This window comes from Paramacrobiotus metropolitanus, unplaced genomic scaffold (genome assembly GCF_019649055.1).
Source record: "Paramacrobiotus metropolitanus isolate TYO unplaced genomic scaffold, Prichtersi_v1.0 Parri_scaffold0000025, whole genome shotgun sequence".
In the NCBI taxonomy this organism is placed as follows: domain Eukaryota; kingdom Metazoa; phylum Tardigrada; class Eutardigrada; order Parachela; family Macrobiotidae; genus Paramacrobiotus; species Paramacrobiotus metropolitanus.
In genome coordinates this window covers 433,830-454,027 of record NW_026570245.1, presented here as the reverse complement: position 1 = coordinate 454,027, position 20,198 = coordinate 433,830, and the positions used below count along the sequence as shown (strand labels likewise).

At 41.8% G+C, this 20,198-nt stretch overlaps 5 protein-coding genes across 7 annotated transcripts; 4 read left to right on the top strand and 1 right to left on the bottom strand.

The window, feature by feature from the left end:
- Nucleotides 1–14: 14 nt before the first annotated feature.
- On the bottom strand, nucleotides 15–968 carry LOC129587405 (lysophosphatidic acid receptor 6-like). Its single transcript, XM_055481144.1, has one exon. The coding sequence runs from the start codon at nucleotides 966–968 to the stop codon at nucleotides 15–17; it is 954 nt and encodes a 317-aa protein (XP_055337119.1).
- Nucleotides 969–4,080: 3,112 nt separating this feature from the next.
- Nucleotides 4,081–7,419, top strand: LOC129587563 (transcriptional repressor scratch 1-like). 2 transcript variants are annotated; one of them, XM_055481363.1, is made up of 4 exons: nucleotides 4,081–4,857; nucleotides 6,455–6,529; nucleotides 6,661–6,810; nucleotides 7,003–7,419. In XM_055481363.1, exons 1-4 carry the CDS (start codon nucleotides 4,315–4,317, stop codon nucleotides 7,111–7,113), a joined length of 879 nt encoding a protein of 292 aa, XP_055337338.1. In that variant the 5' UTR covers nucleotides 4,081–4,314; the 3' UTR covers nucleotides 7,114–7,419. The 2 variants fall into 2 exon arrangements, with proteins under 2 accessions (XP_055337338.1, XP_055337339.1); XM_055481364.1 differs by having other exon boundaries at nucleotides 4,084–4,857; nucleotides 6,715–6,810.
- Nucleotides 7,420–10,254: 2,835 nt separating this feature from the next.
- On the top strand, nucleotides 10,255–12,258 carry LOC129587587 (rhodopsin-like). The gene is made up of 2 exons (XM_055481396.1): nucleotides 10,255–11,778; nucleotides 11,950–12,258. Exons 1-2 carry the CDS (start codon nucleotides 10,831–10,833, stop codon nucleotides 12,094–12,096), a joined length of 1,095 nt encoding a protein of 364 aa, XP_055337371.1. The 5' UTR covers nucleotides 10,255–10,830; the 3' UTR covers nucleotides 12,097–12,258.
- A 612-nt stretch (nucleotides 12,259–12,870) lies between these two features.
- LOC129587538 (uncharacterized) lies at nucleotides 12,871–15,821 on the top strand. Of its 2 annotated transcripts, none has more exons than XM_055481333.1 (2): nucleotides 12,871–13,000; nucleotides 15,152–15,821. In XM_055481333.1, the coding sequence occupies exons 1-2, from the start codon at nucleotides 12,959–12,961 to the stop codon at nucleotides 15,557–15,559; spliced, it is 450 nt and encodes a 149-aa protein (XP_055337308.1). In that variant the 5' UTR covers nucleotides 12,871–12,958; the 3' UTR covers nucleotides 15,560–15,821. The 2 variants fall into 2 exon arrangements, with proteins under 2 accessions (XP_055337308.1, XP_055337307.1); XM_055481332.1 differs by lacking the exon at nucleotides 12,871–13,000 and adding an exon at nucleotides 13,323–13,574.
- Nucleotides 15,822–16,395: 574 nt separating this feature from the next.
- LOC129587583 (gonadotropin-releasing hormone receptor-like) lies at nucleotides 16,396–20,115 on the top strand. Its single transcript, XM_055481389.1, has 5 exons — nucleotides 16,396–17,410; nucleotides 17,947–18,169; nucleotides 19,420–19,584; nucleotides 19,648–19,749; nucleotides 19,852–20,115. Exons 1-5 carry the CDS (start codon nucleotides 16,949–16,951, stop codon nucleotides 20,079–20,081), a joined length of 1,182 nt encoding a protein of 393 aa, XP_055337364.1. The 5' UTR covers nucleotides 16,396–16,948; the 3' UTR covers nucleotides 20,082–20,115.
- Nucleotides 20,116–20,198: the final 83 nt, after the last annotated feature.

Genomic DNA, 20,198 nt, shown 5'->3' with positions numbered 1-20,198 from the left:
GGAAAATCGAGCGGCTATCTTTTGACAGCTTCCGGCACTTTTCGCACACCCCATTGTACAGCATCTCTGGCGGCCTGTCGTAGATCACTCCACGCCACAATAAACAACACGGGATCCACGGCCGTATGCAGTAGCTTAAGGGTCACAGCTGCTTCCATAAACGTCACATTCGGAAAATACTTCATCGCCACAAAATACGCGTTGGTCGGCGTCCAGCACACAGTTGTACTAACGGTCAACAGTGTCAACACCATAAACGAATGCACCGACTTTGTGGATCCTCTCGCTTCATCAGTGCTAGACCTCAGCGTGATTTCTTTTATTTTTTTACGGCGTTGCCGCCGTTTCCATAATGCAAAGGGATAGAAGAGTAAAATTACCACTTCCGGCACGATACTGAGCGTAATCGTCACCGTGATACTCCAGTACTCCATTTTCGGGTCGCCGGTGCTGAATGTACATAGAAAATTATTTTGCCGAGTACGGAAGTACAGACCTTCCATGAACAGACCCGGTACGACGACCACGTGGATGAATAACCATGTACCGGCACAGAGAACCCCAGCGAGCTTCTTGGTGTGCCGATGCCGGTAAGACATAGGATAGCACAGCGCCCAAATGCGGTTTAATGCTACCAGCATGTGGAACGATGGTAAAGATGTGCCGATGGTTTGCTTTAAATACAAGTATACCATACAGAAGGTATCACCTTTGCCATGGACAACATAATCCCGTACAACAAAGAGTAATGGATTCTGGAAGACTGCATTGAGAATCTGGCTGATGGTGATCGTTAGGATGTAGATGCTGAAGACTGTGCGGAGATATCGGCGACGGAGGAACAAATAAAGAAGAAATCCGTTTAAAATATACACGGCAACGCAGATAAGTGATGTGCACGTTTGTAATGAATTCCATGTGGAGAGCACCGATGGAATGATTAACAGCGCCACCGAGGTGTTATTCATTTATTCTGGCGAATAAGAAAACAATCCTAAAGTCCCAGAATAGACTATCCAAAAATATTAATAAAATCACGAATAATTTATTCAATTAAAAGCCGTATGCAGATGCGTGAGACGGAAGTATGGTCGAGAAAAACAATTGCTAACCAGACAACTGCTAACCGACAAACGACATGATCACTATCGCCAGTTAAAGCAAGCGTCATAATTTTTTATAATAAAGCAAAAGCATAACGGAGAAAAGCGCAACTATAAAAGCGAAATGGAGAAATGCATTTGCATAAATGCAGCTGGAAAAAAAAGAAACTATCAGCTGCCTTTCTGTTTGTTACCTCTCATCAAAGACGACTGGCTACGAAATACTCAAATAATATATTAACATAATAATGTACTTTAATGGCCGGAATTCGGAACCGGTTCAGACAGCAGCCAAAAACGTGGACGTGCGGGTGTGCGCTTAACTAAGCGTAAACGCTTTCGACATCTACAACTCGAAAGCGTAAACGATTATTCAGTGTCAGGAAAAGTTCCAGTTGCTGGTAAAGAATCACCACTAAACGTGAATGCGTGAAAGACTACTTGAAACTGTCGTTAACAAAAACGTTTATGTAAGGGCTGTCAAGTTGACCGAGATACACATCCGACAAACGGTGCCTCATCGGTAAGTGTCGTATCCTGTCCGTGCCGCACGACAGGTGCGAAGACGTGGATTAATGGAACGTAGACCAGTGACGGTAGCACGCAAAGAATCTACTACCTAGTATCTACTACCTAGTTTGTTTGCGAAAATATCATAAGAGCCTAGAGGTAACAGTTAATACAAGAAAACGTGTCATCTTCCTATCCGGCTTAGGTGGAAACCTGTAAACTGGGCACACAAGGGTTCGTTCTATGCACCAGTAATGTCGATCAAGGAGAAACCGTATTCGTCTTAGTAATACATGTTCATCGATTGATTGTCAATTTTTCTTCCCCGTAAATAAAGGGAGCAAAATAAAAATCACGCTTTACATAATAAGACAGAATTATACGGGTCACGATTATTTTATTGTGCCAAACTGTAAATGGAGAGTCACCGACTCACCCTAGTCAGTATTCGTATGGGCGGCACGTAAAAACGCGCATTTAATATTCGTTTAACGACGCTGTAGGCTTGTTCACTTCTTTCAAATGTAGAGATACGGCAATTACGACTAGTCATTTCACCAAGTACGACTTAACTGACGTAACGGCGCTAACCACATACCAGAGGTAAATAATCTTTTAAACCTTAAATACAGCAACAGCCGCAATAACAAGGGAACTCTGCAAAAAAAACCAGTTCTAGCGGGGACAAAATCTACAGCGCCTTTACGTTCTGGCACGCTCGAATATTTAAAGCGAAGGGGGTAACACATAGTAGCAACTAAAACCACCAACGAAGGGTATGTAACACAATGTTGGCGACAACACGAGACAGTTGACATTGATCCATGAACGTTGTGTTGGTTCGTGACCTTTCGCTTTCGTTGTGCGTGCTACGGTAGACTGTGTTCTCGATTCTTTCCTATGATGTTTCTAACATTGGCCTGTCTGCACAGGCCGCAGTCCCATCCCCACAGGCAGATCAAACTTGCACTGCAAAGCTAAAGCATGACCAATTTAACAGGGCGATTTTTTATTTGAAGTGCATGAAAATCCACCGGCGAATTCGCTAGTCCTTCATAAGGGCATAACGGACTTATACGCAAAGCGTTCAATTGCAGAAGCATTACCGTAAACCCACCACCCGGTTCTACCATGCATAGCCGTCATCCGTAAAACAGTTCTGTACGACTTGCCCATAATGTTTTATGCACCTAATATGACGCCCCGTTTGCACTACCTACGATTATAAAGTGCAGTAATCTAGGAGGTACTAGTTCATCTAACTGCCAAAAACTTTCTGTCGTAAGTTGTGAATTATGGGTAGTTTTATTATTATCGTTAGTTTATGTAATTATAAAATTAGGTAGTGTTGTGTATTATACGTAGAGTAGTTCATATAATGCAGTCGCCGCCAATCTGCTAATTCACATAATAATTATTTGTTCAGAATTTCGAATCTGCAATATTTCTCGTGATATTTGTTGAAATCGATTTGACAACATCCAAAAAAAACTGAATAACCTGAAATCATCTCTCGATTTTGTGAGTACGAAGTACATATAAATTACGCTCGCACTGATCAGCATCTGCAATCACACGTCAGTGACGTCACACCGGTTCGATAGAACAAGTACTTACAGTTACGCAGTAAAAATAATTAGTACCGTACTTTTCAAATTTTAAAACTTTTAATGGAAATAAATCCCCATGGTGTACGGTATACGTACATGTATAGAATATGACACCGTAAATACTGCAGTCTGCCCTGATATTTTAGTTTGAGAAGAAAATCAGCTATACATTTATTTCCGGTATTGAAAAATAATTTGGGACTGTGGGCTGTACTTGTGGTTAATTTTATGTCCATCCTATTTTGATTTTCCTTGCGTTAAACTATCGCAAGTAATAGCCGAATACCATTTTCCCACTTGTTGCCTAGAGTAGCTGGGAAAATGGCACCATATGCTGTTGCCATTTTGCCTGGGAGCAAAAACATGTCGTCACAACATTGCACTGCAGCGAGACCAACGTAATGCACCCTTTCAGTTTAGCTGAATCGCTGCATTCTACCGGCTGCTCACTGGTGATGACAACTGTTCCTATCATTCCGCACCAAATTAAAGCAACCAATCTAATCATCGCTCAGAGAGACAGAGAGCTGCGTAACTATTCCAGTCTGCCAAAATGAAAATTCGCTGCTGTATCGGATTACTCTGACTGCAGACCCGTCCCGAGCGATGAGCAACAATTTGAAAAATGTTCAAATTTAAATGTCGTGCGTTACGGGTGGTTCGGGGTCTGAACTCTGAAGGTTTAAAAGTACAGCCGCAGAGAGAGAATTCCGAACGGGTTATAATTATTCTGGCACACATATTCTCCGATGATCCATATTTTCACACACAACAGCATAACAGACACACAGAGACACTGCAAGCCAGTCATTCAAACGATGTTGGACCATCTCCAGATGGTTCTGCAGATCCGTAGCTAAAATTAAAACAGTTACCAGCCAGCTGAGGATGCTCATGAAGAGCGATGGGTAAAATGCGCGCTGATTATTCTATGCTGTGCTTTGGAAGCTAAGCCATATTAACGAAAACTCCATTCCAAGCAGTTTCCCTTCTCCCGTCCTCTAAACGCTAGCAGGTTGCCAACACAGTGGCCAAAGATCAAGTGGTCTTTCTGCGGAAATTATTCCCTCCTTTCAAAGTTATAATCCATCATGCCGCGAGCTTTTTTATTCTCAGCCAAACGGTATTCTGCTGGTCGACGGACGTTCCGTGAAACGCCGTGCAGTAACCATAAACCGGATGACACACCGTCGATTAATCCAATCATAATTAAACCCAGCACGGAGAATTTCTTCGGTGGAGTTTTTAACGTCATCTTTCCTGCGCACCTGGTGATTGAGCCCAGTCAGCCATTGGCTAGCTTACCTGTGAATGTCGCCGGACAGACGGGTGTCGTTGACACTGTGACCACTGATAGCGATCAACCGGTTGTGAGCGACACGGATACAATTCAACGTGATAAAGAGAGGGGGAATAATACGGTCCAACGGCGACATAAAGTCAAACGACCCCCAACAGGCAGCGAGAATGGCAGTGTTCCCGGGGCGCATGTGTGTCCGGATTGCGGGAAATGCTATACAACAGCCAGTAATTTGACACGGCATCGGCAAACTCATCGGAGTATTTCGGATAAAAAAGCTCGAAAATGTCCGTATTGTGATCGCATCTACGTGTCTTCGCCCGCATATAACATGGTAGGTCAAATTTAAAGCAGTAGGTATATTATTTTCATAATAATCAATTACGTAACTTGTATTAGAACTTTTTAGTTTTTTACATATTTCAGTTCTGTTGTGTATAATAAAAAATTTCTGTGACCTTTTGTTTAAGCGTGCAATGGTTAGTTAATTTTTCTTCTGGTAATTTATTGGGCCTAATGAATAACCTTAAAAAATAAAAATATAATTTGCCGTAAAATTTGGTAAATGTAGAGTGGTAGTTGCAGTTAATGTAGTTGAACTAAAATAGTAATTCATTTTATGTAGTTATCATGTGCTAAACCCTTTTGAATTATTGTGGCGGCATATTGCTATAAGCCACATAACATTTTAATTTCAAGCAAATTAAGAATTATAACAATTTCAAAAATGCCTACCAGTAGCTTGAAACCGCAAGAACAGAACGTATACTGTACTTGTTTATCTATAGAAGTAGCGTAATGAAATTACACCACTGAATATACAGTCTATACAAGCCCGTCCGGAGTTAGAGCACGATAAAGAACAGCTAACGCATAATAAGCGCGATGTTAGCGCTTAGTCGATAGCCACTGCACTACAGTTGGCGCAACTCGTTAATTTACATTGTTCGCTGTTCTCTATCGTGCTCTAACTCCGGACCGGCTTGTACAGATACGGATGCGTACTGCGCATTTCAACCGAACTGGAAAGTTACATGCGAAGTTCGAGTGAGTCTATTTAAAATATAACTATAATCTTTATGTTTACGTAATCGGACAACTAAAAATTATTTTCGACTGCCCTGTAGTTTGAATTGAAATAAAATGGCAAAAATGTTACCTGGAAAGAACGGTACATGCTGTAGATATCGATGTCATCTACGTATGATGCTGTATGAAGTCTTTTGCTGTTCCGGTCCTTTCGCAAAACAGTTTCCTATTGATTGACTTGATAATGAAGAATTAATAAGGTTAAATCGATACTTATGATCCAAGTAAAAATTTGCGCACGAAGAAAACGTTTTCCTAACAGTTTCATAGGTGAAAGTTTTCCTAACAAGAATGAAGAAGCCCTGCTCTACGAGTAATTGTGGCCAGAATAAAAACAAGCAGCAGAACCGCATGCAGGGGATTACCATTTATTGGCATTCACAAACCCCCGATGACGCGTTCCAATATCAAATTAATATAATGGGAAAATAAAAAAATTCTAACGAGGTTGTTTGCGCTGGTTGAGCCTCGCATAGATAATAGGTCCTAAGATTACTAACCGAAACAGAAAGGCCACTTGTACAGTAGTAGTACGTTTATTGAATATTTTGTCGGCGACTGTGCTGTGTTAATCGATAAAATTAATAATTATATAACAGTAATAATAACAATTTCGTTGACGATGAGTTCCGGTGCATAAGCCTATTGTGACCATAAAGCATAAGGGCATGCGCAGCAACCGGTGCAGCCACTGGTCGACTGCAGTCCATGCACCAGCTTTTAAGGTCCCAGGTCTGATTTATCCCAATTGCAAAACCTGTTGAATACTTTTAAAATTTTGTAAAAGTTGTCAAATTTTGTGGAAGACATAACATCTTGTGACTCGAACTGTGTGTTTTCAGCATGTGCAGACGCATGTCCAAAGTTGCGAGTGCCCATACTGCAAAAAGCGATTTAGCCGGCAGTGGTTGCTTCAGGTAATGCTCACAAGTCAGTAACTAATTCTTCTTATTTATTTTATGTTGATATATATACGCATATCGTGTAATTATTACATGTTATCATGACATGCATCGTTTCCGTAATCGAAACAAGCACTTCTTTAAAGGCAACGTCGGCAAGTAACGTAAGCGATACTGAAGTATTCATTCGGCTTGTGCAGGGACACATGCGAACACATACGGGAGAGAAACCATTCCAGTGTAAACTGTGCAATAAACAGTTTGCCGATAAATCCAACTTACGAGCTCATACACAGGTAAATAAGCAAACGTTTGTTTATATGATTACGAAAGTAAGTACTGTACTTCGAGTGTACCGTATATCGACTGACCTTAATCATCACCATAACTTATGTGTCACATGGCCGGTAATGACACATACTGGTCAGGTGGTACGGATTATTTTGAAATGGTTGCAACTGGTTGCTCATAAGGAATTTGATTTGCAGACCCATTCGGCGGAACGACCTCATGTATGCTCCGTGTGCGGAAAGTCTTTCGCACTAAAAAGCTACCTGACAAAGCATGAGGAAGCCTCCTGTAATCCCAGCAAGTCATAAGAGAAACTAGTCCGTCGCTTTATGTTGGAAAGAATATTGTTGTTTTGTTATCTTTTAATTCATTTTGTTCAGTTCAGGGATCGGCATTCCTTGCCAGTTAACTGTCATTATTGGTAATGAGCGTGGCTTGAATTACTCGCACCGAATGTAGCATTACGGCCAAATTAATCAGTCGAATAGCTTCTCCGGTTACGTGGATATGATTAACGATGATTATTATAGTATTTAAAAAAACAAATAGTAAAATTTTCAGTATGGGCTATTTATTCACCCCGAAATTTCTGAAAGATGAAATAAAGTGGCAGGTCACGGTCATCGAATATGCGTGGTCTAAACGTGTCGTCAGAATGCTCGATTTCGGTGTATTCATAGTTTGTTGCGAAAAGGAGCCAGCCAGTCATTCGAATACAGTACTTTTTGCTACATTGGCTAGCTACATTGGCTAACAACATCCCTTGACAGATTCCGTAAACCTGATCCATAGTACCTCGTAGGATCACGATATTTCCAGGTAGCCAACAATGAATAATATTGTAATGTAGTGTAAACATTATAGTGTTAATCAGAATCAGACATCAGCTACTCGTGCAGTTTAAATGGGTGAGCAAAGCCATCTCTTCGCGGGATCGACTGACAATATTTACTGATCTTTCAATATTTACTGCTGGTCTATTCCTAATGCTATTTATCCAATACTGGTTTACTTATTTATTTAGTACAGACGAATATTTGTGGTGCACGTGCTATTCGGAACCGACAAGCACTTGTCGATCGGAGATCTGGAATTACAAAGTAAAAGCTGTTATCATCACGAACTTTGAGGAAGCCATAAGTGACTGCAACAAGCTTGGCTAATACTGCTCCTTTTCGTATAGCATCGTACCGCAGCAAGATCTATAGCTATAGATCTTACTCTACTATAGTAGAGTAGAGCACCAAAATAGTAATTGTAAGTGAACAAGTGTAAGTGAACCTTGTCTGGATTGGCACGTTGTGATCCTGGGTTCATTCTCATTGATTGACGCAACCTTCGTAATTTTGTATCGAGGTATATTGCGGAAGTGGCTAATGCTGTGCTTTTAATAAATGACCAAAACAATTCGAAGCAGTACTTTTAAGCTAATACAGCACGCACCATCTACTTACAGTATAATGACAATTTCCGGCCTAGCCTTACATGAATAAAAACCGCACGCCTTACCAAGAAAGCAGTTTGGGTGGTTTCCCGCACCAAATTCGGAATGCTACTACAATGATTTGCATTGATGGTTGCTTTATTTTTCGCTATCCGCAAATTTCCATGATCATACTTAAAAAATATGCCCGTGTTAAGCAACGAATCTTTGCTGAACGCTACAAACTCCAGCTCGGCACTGCCGACGTGGATAGTCTACAAAACCACGCTGGACGTATGGCTGGGAGTAGTTGCAGTTCTTATTGGTATCGGGACTGTACTCAACCTGCCATTGTTTCTCACTATTGCAACCAGTGACAAACTGAATACCGGCTCCGGAGCACTGATTGCACATCTGTTGTTCCTTGAGTCCATGTTGTGCGCTGTGTGGAACCCCATCATTTGTATTTCCATGTACACCGCCCACATAACGCCGTTATCCAATACATTCTGCCAGTATTCCCTCTTTGGCTACTATATTTTTCTGCACTGCGCTAATTGGTCAACTCTGCTACTGGCTATCAACCGATTTGTCGCCATCATGTTTCCCCATCAGTACAGCAAGTTTTCTAATAAACCGGCACTTTTATCCAGCATGTCCTTTGCTTGGATTGTAGCCATTGCTTTTAACATGCCGGGTTTTCTGGGGATCAGTGGCAATTATCGTCCGATCCCACCGTGGGGTGGATGTGGGATGAAGGTCACCATGCTGTGGTTTAATTCTCTCACGACCGCTGCTTTAACGTCGCTTCCAGTTTCAGGAATAGGATTAGCCTACATTAGTATGTTTGTCAAAATGGGCGTTGCGTGGTGTCTGAGTCGAAATGCGCTCGTGACTCCTCATAAAAACGCTGGAACGAAAGCAGACGGTGCGGACAATCAGCCATCCAGGAATTTACTGCGCAAAAGATATGACAGTGTGAAAATGTTGTTCATTTCGTACCTGTGGTATTCACTTTGCTATTTGCTGCCTCCAATTGCGTCCAGCGTATATACTCAAGCTTATGCCTCGATGCCGGCATTGCAACTTGCGTTTCGTGGGATCGCGTTAATGGGTTACGCATTGAACCCAGTAAGGAACTTGAACTTTTAGTTTATCTGCAAACTGCACTAAAATAACACTTGTACAGCGTTGTACTAAGATAACGCTTAAAACATACGAGAACACATCCCCTGATATTAAGAAATATATTTCTGGTTTACAGTATTACTGTTGTTGAACTGGTGTGAAGCAGACGCTTTGCTAATACATGTAAAGTAGACTGCATTTTTTAACAGGTGATTTACATTAGCATGAACCAAGACTATCGAAAGCGTCTTCTCAAGATGCTTTTTGGGAATCAGCGATATAGTGGTACTAATACACTAACCACCACCAGAGCGCAGAGTCAAGCGGACCCCGCCGGAACGTCAAGCAAGGACTGATTAATACAGTTATAATTCGTTACGCGATGTCTATAACAAATGCAGCACATAGTTTGCACAATTCCTATAGGCCATAATAATGCCTTTTAATACTGCGCTGGGCGTTAGTGCACCGTTACGCTGGCTGTGACACTTTTGCATGGAATTTTAAGGAACATACGATACGCAATGATCCGCGGTTTCGGAATTCCGGGCACCGCTTGTTTTCCAGTCAGCAGACTTGTCTATACGATTCTTGCTGTAAACGCATATTCCAGATTAAATTGACAAGCCTTGTGTACTTTACGTGAGACACAGATGTTATTAGTGCGGGATCTATAACGTGATTACTTATTTTTTTAATATATATTTTACTAGTTCGTGCTCCAGGAGAAAACCCCATTCCCATTGACGTCAGAAAAGGATCAATAGTATGCGATCAGTGACTGTGTTGTGCTTAACTATTCACTTTGTTTTCATACATACGGTTGCTCAGGTTTGAATTAACGGGAAAACACTCGGCATTAGCGTTCTCATATTTGTCGGCCACTTTTTGCAAACCAGTTAGGTGTGAGAGTAGAAATAGTGAGGTTAATAATTCGTGCTGCGGAATCAAAGTAATTCTCGTAAAAACTGTTAAGCATTTGTACACAGTGTATCGCGGATTAATACATCTGGGCAGTGTGGCGTTGCGGTGTTGTTGCGATGTTTTCCCACAAATCCCGAACGCTGCCGGTATAACGATCTCTTTACAAAGAAATCGTGACCAAAGTATCCAATACGGCAGTATCGAGTGGTCTCTTTCGTTCTTAATTAAGAACGAAGGAGACCACTCAATATTGACGTATGGGATACTTCAGTCACGGAAGTAGCTAATTCGGTTCTTTCGTTGATTAACCGGAAGAGAAAATACACGAGCGCTGCTGTTTGTAACCCTGCGTCCTACTCATTAGCACGCACTGTTAATGACAGCCGGAATGCGCCGCTTTCCAATTTTGAGCAAGCCATGAGATTATAAAATTATCCACATCTTGAACTGCTGAAGTACTGCAACGAGAAGGCATATATCTCACTGGAAAATGTTCCTCTCAAGCAATTGCAAGGTCACATGCCGATATGCAGACACGTAGCATTTCATCATGGTAGTTTTAATGCTGTTCGCTAACAATTCCATTTCCAACAATTCCGCTGCCATTTTCGAAAACCAAAGTTCGTTAGTACCAGCCTGGATAATTTACTCAACCACGCTGCAAGTCTGGGTCGCGATAATTGGAATTCTGGCGATCATTGGCACTTCTCTCAATGTGCCATTATTTGTCACCATCGCCACCGGCAGTAAACTGAATACCGGATCGGGCGCGTTAATTGCGCATCTGTTGTTTATTGAATCGATGCTGTGTTCTGTATGGAATCCCATTATCTGCATCTCCATGTACACAGCCCATATAAAACCATTGTCCCACACATTCTGCCAGTATGCACTCTTCGGCTACTATATTTTTCTGCACTGCGCTAATTGGTCAACGCTGCTCTTGGCCATTAACCGATTTGTCGCCATCATGTTTCCCCACCAGTACAGCAAAGTTTCGAGTAAACCAGCGCTTTTATTCAGCATGTCTTTCGGTTGGATGGTAGCCATTGGTTTTAATCTACCGGGATTTCTTGGTGTGAGTGGGGATTACGTGCCCATTCCGCCGTGGGGCGGGTGTGGGACAAAGGTCACCGCGCAATTCGCCTGGTTTAACGCGCTGCTGACCGGTGTACTGACATCCATTCCGGTTTCGGGAGTGGGTCTAGCGTATATTGTCATGTTCGTCAAAATCGGTGTGGTGTGGTGTCGAAATCGCAATGCGGTTGTCACAAAGCAGAAGGACGATAGTAGCGCGGGCGCCCGCCACGATCGTAGCGTGCTGCAGAAAAGACGTTTCGACAGCGCCAAAATGTTATTTATTTCGTATCTGTGGTATTCGTTGTGTTATTTACCGGCGCCCATTGCATCAAGCGTCTATCCCCAAGCTTATGCTTCGATGCCTGCTTTGCAGTTGGCGCTCCGCGGAGTTTTATTAATGGGATACGCTTTTAATCCAGTAAGTTATGCAGTGCTTTATTCACTAGTACAGTAAGTATAATAATAGTATTATACAATTTTATACGAGCACATCTGTGTAGTGTACTTGAAGAGGACATTTTAGCTTTTACGGATATATATGCAAAAAACTGTTTTCTACAATATATAAGTAAATTTTTGCTTTACTTAGGTCATCTATATTGCCATGAATTCGGAATACCGCAAACGACTTTTTAAGCTTCTCCACATCACTGGCGACCACTTCACCAGCCATCCAACCCGAACCGCTACCGTAGCCAAGAGCCAAGTTGATTCTGCATGGACTGGCAGAGATTAGCTGATTCAATGGGACTCACTCGTCTGCATCTGCGGCCTACGCCATCGACCAGATTAAGCTATTTCGCTCAGCGCGCTTATACTTTTAATTATGTTATTACAATACAGTTTAGACTGTTTACAATCATGTATAGTGGCTCGGACCGGAAATACAGAATTTTTAGTGCATCCAGTATGTTGTTGTAGAGTAAGATGACGGCAGCTGGTTATAGGTCACAACAACCTGATGTCCGACTATAAGGCAATTAAAGAACACGGTAGCATTTCTTAAGCTTCGCGTGTTTATTCCACAGTTTTTCCCCATCTTACATTATTCCTCTGTAGCGAGACATCCAAAGCTTGGGAGATACCCGTCTCATTTGCTATTCCCCACCTCAATTTTTTATTTTACCTTAGACGGGACATTCCGTCAGTGTACGGTAAATGGCAGCATTCTTAATGAATTCAGGTAGGTGCAGCACATGCATCGTGTATTTTGTTTACTCATGTGGTTCATTTTTGCTTAAAACTAGGTTTTTTGTTGTTTCCATTCTAATCCCGTTACACTTATCACGGAAAGCGTCTCAAAAAATTTGCACATAGTTGCTTCATTTTCAGACGCTTCGTGCATGAAGTCGGTCAGGTGTTTTTCGGAATTTTAATTGGTATTATCCAATTTGGATAAAATTTATCGTTACCTAAGTACCTGTATTGAGTAGATATTATTATACCGAAAGAATATGTTACATTTGATTTAAGTACAGACGCATTAGTGAGTTGCCAAGGATATGGATTTGCAGACAGCTCTGCCTGCTCTGGTACAATGTCTTTTCTGCGAGATTATCCAGTTGTTGCCAAAGTCAGTTGAGTACGCCGAATCACAAATGTTCGGTTTCACATGTACAAATCTCCAATCTTTTATTCGAGTAAGTTGAAAATTTGTCTACGAGTATTATCTCATGTTTGCCAAATTTTATAAAACTATGTAACGATCACGCGAGATCGCCTCCTGCAGGACAACGTGCCAGTTTTGCGAAATATGCCATGCTTTCCGCAGGCGCTGGTAGTTCCCAGTTTCCATTGGCCAAATACGATTACTAAGAAAACAAAGGTCGCTTCCTTACCGAGCCACGGCCACCAGGAACGGCACGGTTGTTTGTTGCTTACACAACATTTGCGCTTCTGCTTGTATGCCGGCTTCGTGTGAACTGTTTTTATCTCAAGAGCATCGACGACACAGTGGCCCAGACGTTAGCCAAAAAACTGATCAAAAACCAGATAAAAACCATTTACTGAAATATCGATTGTTTGTTCTCAGTTTACCAGAATAACAACGTTCCACCTAGTTTGTTAGCTCTACCGGGATACTCTTCCATTCCCATTTTGGTCGGCCACGCTGAGGTTACATTCTGTTTTTTAGCATAAACGCTTTTTAAAATGTTTGCCGCTGTTATTATATTAACAATTTTACCATGCATTATACAGGGAAGACCACAATCGGTAAGGCGAAAACTTTCGTTGTAACACGACACCTTCCGTAGCGTTATCTTGTAAGCGTCGAAAATTTGTAATTACTTACAAACACTGTTTTCATAACTGGTAATAAAATAAATTATCAGGTAAGATATAATAACAATAACTCGTCATTGGGGCTTTCACTTTTACGCATGAAACAGTAAAGGTCACAGAAACACCGTTTTGTTATCGTTGTGAAATAAAGTAGATTTTAAAGTTTTACTGCCGAAATTCATCCGCAGTGTTAAAAATCTTACGGCGCCAGTTGACGACAAAAGCCTTTGCATTTTCTAAATGAAGATGATGAATCGTTGGGTGAATTATGAAGCATGGACTATGTTTCAGCTTACATTTCTTTATTGTAGAACAGAAATTTATTTGCAGTCTAAAACTATGTTTTAGTGAATATCGTGGTTGTCGACTGGGCGCATACGAGTATATGATTTGCGTAGTTAAATTTACTTACGCAGCGATGTGCAGAATAAATATTACGAATTTCATTAGAATAAATATTACGAATATTACGAATTTCGTTTTAGAGATGGGGTCATGCAGGACTCAGGAGTAGAGTATATATTCACGTCATTCCAATCAACACGTCGTATACGTAACTTAGTACAAGAAATTTTTAAGCTTGCTATAATATTATCAGTACTGTTGTACGAAAAACTGCTTCACAGTTCTGTATAAAGCACTATAAAAATTTTAAGCACTATAAAAATTTTGAGTAGTTTAAAATTTTTAAATCTTCGCGGCCTAGTTTTGTGCCTAGACAAATTAAATAATTTTGCTATTTTGGCTCACCAGAAACTAAAAAAATTTGGCATTGATACGGCAGGCATTTGGAAGACATTTTTCTACACGCAAAATGCAGCATATTGCGTACAATTTTCGAATAAAGAAGTTTTTACTACACTTAGAGCAGCAATACTCATTTTATTTACAAAGTACAGATTCTGTAAATGAAAGGTGCAAAAGTTTACTTATGTGAACAAAGGGAAAGGTTTTGGTACCACTTTTATGTGACCGCTGGATTAATAAGCGGTTGTTGATTTTAGTGAAGAACGTAAGGAATAAGTTGTAAATTAAATAGGTACCCACTTTGAATTGCGTAATACTAATATAAGTTTTAAGTTTAAGCGTTCGGTTTTGTCAAGCTTTCGACAAAAGTCAAAAACAGTAAGTCATTTGTATCGATTGTATCGATAATACAAGGGTTATTTTAACGTACAAGGCGAATAGCTCTGAATAATTACTGACGTTGGATAAAAAGCAACAACAACAAATTCCAAAAATTTCATATTATATTTCACGTGCATAGGAATGACCGAGCTGCATCCTTTATGCACTTTAACTTCATGTACACAACAGAACGAACCGATGAAAAATGTAAATTATAGTCTAAAAATAAAATTAATTGAAGCCTAGTACCGCTTGTATCTGTAAGGTAATGTATGCGTGCATGCGTGCGTCGCCGAGTAAACCGGTCGAATAATTCGTTTATAATGATGTTTATCAACGTCAGTATTACATATGTATTACTTGTGTACGGCTTTTTACAGTATTCCTACTCCTTCAACGCCCATAATCAGGCCCAGGCCAGCGCCGCATCCCAGCTGAGCTATCAGTTTTCCCACTCGTTCCCGCCGGCGCCGGCACCGTGCCAGTCATCCTGCGGCTCACCATGCGGTAGTCCATGTGGCGGCGGCAGCGGAGGCGGAAGCGGCGGCGGTCAACAGCAGTCCTACCAGCAGCCATCCCAGCCGTCTTACCAGCAACAACAACCGGCACCCGCTCCCCAGGCCACCAGTCTGACCATTAACCTGGTGTGCTCACCCGGCAACGGTTGTCAACAGGCGCCGGCACCTTCACCACCTTCGCCCAGCTTCCAGTTCAGCGGATCGTCCAGCGCCAGCGCCAATGCCCAGTCGAATTGCGGATTTTCTATGCAGGGATGCGGCAAAAAATAAAATTCGCGGAACGTACGAATGGGCGAATTAGAACGTACCAACGAGCAAATCAGTGATTACATACAATGCATTTATTTAATTGTGGTTTGAATTTTTATAGTAGACGTATTAATTAATGGTAAGAATTAGTTCCTTTATTTGATTCCTAATGCTAAAACATTTACCGTGAAAATTACCGGCTGACTTCCGACGAGCTTTGCTATGTAATATGTGCCGCAAAATTAAACCGTGTATGTGCCAATAAAATCGAAATGCTGAGAAACTCGCCCGACATAACTATGGCCATTCTATTAGTCTCAAAAGGCAATTACGCGTATATGTATATCCCACTATGTAGATTAAAAGCCATTTTACTGAATTAAAAATGATTGAAAGGTGCCGCAGCGTCCCATAGGCGAGCGATCCCGAGTTGCGCTAATGAGCCGCAGCGGGCCGGTTAAACTTCTCCACCAATTACATTTTACTCCACATTTCATAATGAACATCCGCCATGCATGTACATATTTGAGTATGGCAGTAATAAAGAAAATTGCTCTGACGCAATTCGATTGAATTGCCTCGTTGTGGATAATATATACATAATATACACACACATCGCTGAACGGCGTCCGACCGTTGCGGATTCGCACGCGTTGTACTCTGTACATGGCGGCACGATATACATTATTGTTTACGGTATCTGGCGTGCAGGCAAAAAGAGCAATAATCTCAGGCGATCTGCCCCTTAATTAGCACCTTCAGTAATACGGCTTGATGCTGCTGTTGACCGTGATCCCCGAACGGAGGAATCGGGCGTGAAAGTTGAAGCCGCAGTGGCGGAATAATCAGATACCGGATACGCCGCGACACTGATCATCACACGTCTCCTAACAATGATACTGACATATATATACTGTTCCTCGTATATATACCCCGCTGCACACAAGACTATGTCTAGCGGGAAATGATCTCGCGGTCAAGTCGTACACAATTCCTGTTGGCTGGCGTATGATATTAGCTTCATGACAAAAGTTTTTTTCCGGTTGCATGTGCAGTAATTATATACAATTCCCGTATACGACGCGCGACGAGACTGTTGAACTCAGCCGGCGAGCACACCATTAGTAACGCACGACCGAGATTGGTGGAAAGGTCGTTTAATCAGTCAAATGGGTCGATGGTACGTCTTAATCCCCGTATTCCCGACCGGCGTATTCAAGATTGGAGTCAGCATGTTTAAGCCGGCCGTTCACCGGTGATTTCCTTGTGATGTTGTTTTAATGCGTTTTCTGATAACTGTTTTTAGCACAATTCCGCATACCGCCATTTAATTTGGATCTTTAACCTGCTGTCCTTTTGCTCAACGTTTCTAGTTTTTAAATGCATTAATACTTTTTCGGATGCGGGGAAATGGATTTGAATTACACGGAAATCAAGGAGAACGAAGCGGAAGCGTATTCCCGGCATGTGCATATCGCTATACTATTCACCTTATCCGGGTTGGCCATTGTCGGCAACTGTGTCGTCCTGGCCATCCTCACCCGCAATCGCTCCCGGCAAAAACAATTAACACCTATTGATTATCTGTTATTGCACTTAGCCGCCGCGGATGTGCTGGTGGCGGTGTTCTGCCTGTTCACCGATGGCATGTGGAAGGTGACCTATTCCTGGCTGGGTGGGGATTTCCTCTGCAAGGTGGTCAAATTTATGCAGATGCTTGCGTTGTATGCCAGTACGTTTGTGACCGCGGCGATTGCGGTGGATCGGTGTATGGCTATAAGGTTCCCGCTCAAGAGGGTGGATCATAAAAAACTAATTAAGCGCGTAATGTCCAGTTGTTGGCTGGCGGCTACGATCTGCAGTTTACCGCAGGTGAGTTTGTGAGAAGGACGCACTACTCGTAATGCATATAATTAGAAGTTCTATTTGGTTAAATTTAAACTGCGTGTTTTTCTAAGCGCTGTACAATTTGTATACATAGGTAGATACAGATATAGGTCTTGCGTGCTGACGTGAAACAATGGATGTTGCATAACACTGTTGACCTTGTATGTATGTTCAGCACAGTTAAATAACGCTCTGGATATAACCTTACTGCGCGTAAAAAGCAAAAGAATTATATGTTAAATAATTGACCGTCGAGAGCTGAATCACGTGGTCAGGTTTATTTCTGCGTAAACCGTAATTGCATCGTGTTGGGCACGTTCTATAAAGTTATAAACCGCTGGCACCGTGCGTATGTTGCAAAGCAAACTGTTTTGACGTACTAGCTGCAGTGCCTGGTAGTAAAAAGCCAATTATCCCCCTCCAAATTAGAGCTGTATTACCTCCGTGTAGCATTATGATTAAGCACTATGTATTTTCGGTGAGATTAGCGCTCTACCAGTAATTTTGTTGTCGTGGTACAGTTGCTGATTTTCCGTGTACTCCGGGCCCCGGGATTATCGGAAGAAGATCGGTTCGAGCAGTGCGTGACATTTGGCGCGTACACAACATACTGGCAGGAGCCGGCATACATCTTGTTCACCTTTTCCGCCATGTTTGCTGTACCCTTGATGGTCATTTTTATTAGCTATTTCCTTATCGTACTCAAGCTAAAATTTGCATCGACGAGCACGGGACCAAATGCTGGTAAGCGCATTAAAAATGCAACAAGTGCCACAGATTTTTCAAGAAAATTATTTTTCAATAAAAGAGGCTATTCTACATAATACATGTATATTTGATCATGTGTATGTGCATTGATGCATCTCATGAATTGCTTTACTTCCTGCGGGTAGTTTCACGGTCATAAAATCACACTGAAGCATAGTTAGCAAACGTGTTACTATTTAAACTGTGTCTGTACAGTAACAGTACAGCCATTGTCGTATTACACCATCAAAACATGTTTGCTTTATACTCGTAATTAAGTGATCGGATTCTTGTTGGTTGTAACTGCTACCGGCGAACGGTAATTACGTAATCCACGGAATCATCAATACTTCTATGCGATGCATTCGCGCTGGATTTCAGCGAATAAACCGTGGGTACTGCATCACATGCACGATTACTTTGAAATACAAGCTGATCGTCCATTAGAAAAACGTGTGAAAAATATTTTCCCATTCCCAACCAATCCTGGCGGAAAATTCCGAAGAAGGTTCTGTGTGTCTCTGTACTAACAAATAGCGTGATTATAACCGTAAAGAAATCAGCATCATAGAAATTATTAGCACAGCCGGTGCAGTAGTTCTATCGTTGCATCATGATCAGGTAAAGAATAATAATTATTGAACGGAAAAGGGCAAAAACTTCCAAGCATTACCAGCCGACGTAAGCGGCATAACGTAATTTGTCGTGGCCGTTCATTCATTCAGCAAGTAACGACCGCGTGGCGACCAATCAGGCGATACGATCGTGAATGAGGATCGCTCACGTTTTCTAATTGGATACGCACTTGTACGACCTCAAAGTACCGAGTGGCTCAATCACCAAGCCGATCGTTACTTCCGCTGCTCCGCATATCAAGGCTCCACTAATTTCCACACTATACCATAACAAAGGTGTCGAATGACAAAAATATATGTACGCAGATGATTCGATCTTGCAAGAGAGAAGGATAATTCCGTAATCAAAGACGACAGCTTTCTGCTTCGGCGATTCATTTCAACGAAGTAATAAGAGAATATTATGGTAATCAGTTACGCGTCGTAGTGGGTTGAATGTACGGGCGTATTCCAATAAACTCTGTTGTAAAACTGCCACACCTTTTTCATGCAGTTAATGAATGCGGCACTTCGTTCAGTTTTCGTAACTGCGAGTTTGCATATACGGTAGCTGGCGTTGCAAAGTATTACATTTGAGTTTGTTACATTTTAACTAAATGTGCATATTGGTAGGACTGACGCAGCCAATCATGCAATCCAATCGCATGTCTTCAACGAAATCTACGCACACCAATGCCAGCTTATCCAACTCCAAACGTCAGGCCTTAATGCGGAAGGCTACGATGAAGTCCTTATGGGTGTCGATACTGGTCATCCTCACATTCTTAATTTGTTGGCGTAAGCTATGCGGGTTGTCAAAGGTCACCAGCAGCATTGTTTTAATGTACCATTTTCTTGCAGTTCCTTACTACATTTCTTTACTGTACTACATTGTTGTGGAGTTTTGGTTAAAGGAATCCAGCAACGAAGCGCTGGATATGTTCCAGTACATCTTCTGCTTCGGTACGTTGCCTGAAGACCATTTTCGTGGAACTGCGCACAATGCAGTTTCGTGTTAAACTCTTCTCTGTGGTGGATGATTAATTTGGTGTTTGGCGCTACTAGGTATGACCAGTTCCGTGCTGAACCCTGTCATCTATGGAGCCTTCCACATGTCACAAGGGATACGACGCCAGAACGCCAGATTATCTCGCGGGACTCACAATCGGCGGATGCATCGGCATTGTGCCGAAGACGGGGACATTTTGTATCGGAAAACTTTAATTAAGAAGGCTAGTAACGATGTTGATGATACCGTCGTGTATACGTCTGTCTATCAGAATGGTTTATACTAGAGTATTAATGGCACATTTCAATTGCACAATTCATTTTGGCGGCAAAAAGACTTTTTATCGTACAGGAGATACTTTGTGCTTCAGTATTTTAAGTAAAACTGATCTGCTCACCATAAC

Coding starts and splice junctions, on each gene's coding strand:
- LOC129587405 (XM_055481144.1), bottom strand. CDS start 968: ATGAATAACACCTCGGTGGCGCTGTTAATCATTCCATCGGTGCTCTCC.
- LOC129587563 (XM_055481363.1), top strand. CDS start 4,315: ATGCCGCGAGCTTTTTTATTCTCAGCCAAACGGTATTCTGCTGGTCGA. Junction 6,530..6,660: donor GCCGGCAGTGGTTGCTTCAG/GTAATGCTCACA, acceptor ACTTCTTTAAAG/GCAACGTCGGCAAGTAACGT. Junction 6,811..7,002: donor ACTTACGAGCTCATACACAG/GTAAATAAGCAA, acceptor TTTGATTTGCAG/ACCCATTCGGCGGAACGACC.
- LOC129587587 (XM_055481396.1), top strand. CDS start 10,831: ATGGTAGTTTTAATGCTGTTCGCTAACAATTCCATTTCCAACAATTCC. Junction 11,779..11,949: donor TGGGATACGCTTTTAATCCA/GTAAGTTATGCA, acceptor TGCTTTACTTAG/GTCATCTATATTGCCATGAA.
- LOC129587538 (XM_055481332.1), top strand. CDS start 13,512: ATGTTTGCCGCTGTTATTATATTAACAATTTTACCATGCATTATACAG. Junction 13,575..15,151: donor TACAGGGAAGACCACAATCG/GTAAGGCGAAAA, acceptor GGCTTTTTACAG/TATTCCTACTCCTTCAACGC.
- LOC129587583 (XM_055481389.1), top strand. CDS start 16,949: ATGGATTTGAATTACACGGAAATCAAGGAGAACGAAGCGGAAGCGTAT. Junction 18,170..19,419: donor GAGCACGGGACCAAATGCTG/GTAAGCGCATTA, acceptor GCATATTGGTAG/GACTGACGCAGCCAATCATG. Junction 19,750..19,851: donor CCAGTACATCTTCTGCTTCG/GTACGTTGCCTG, acceptor TGGCGCTACTAG/GTATGACCAGTTCCGTGCTG.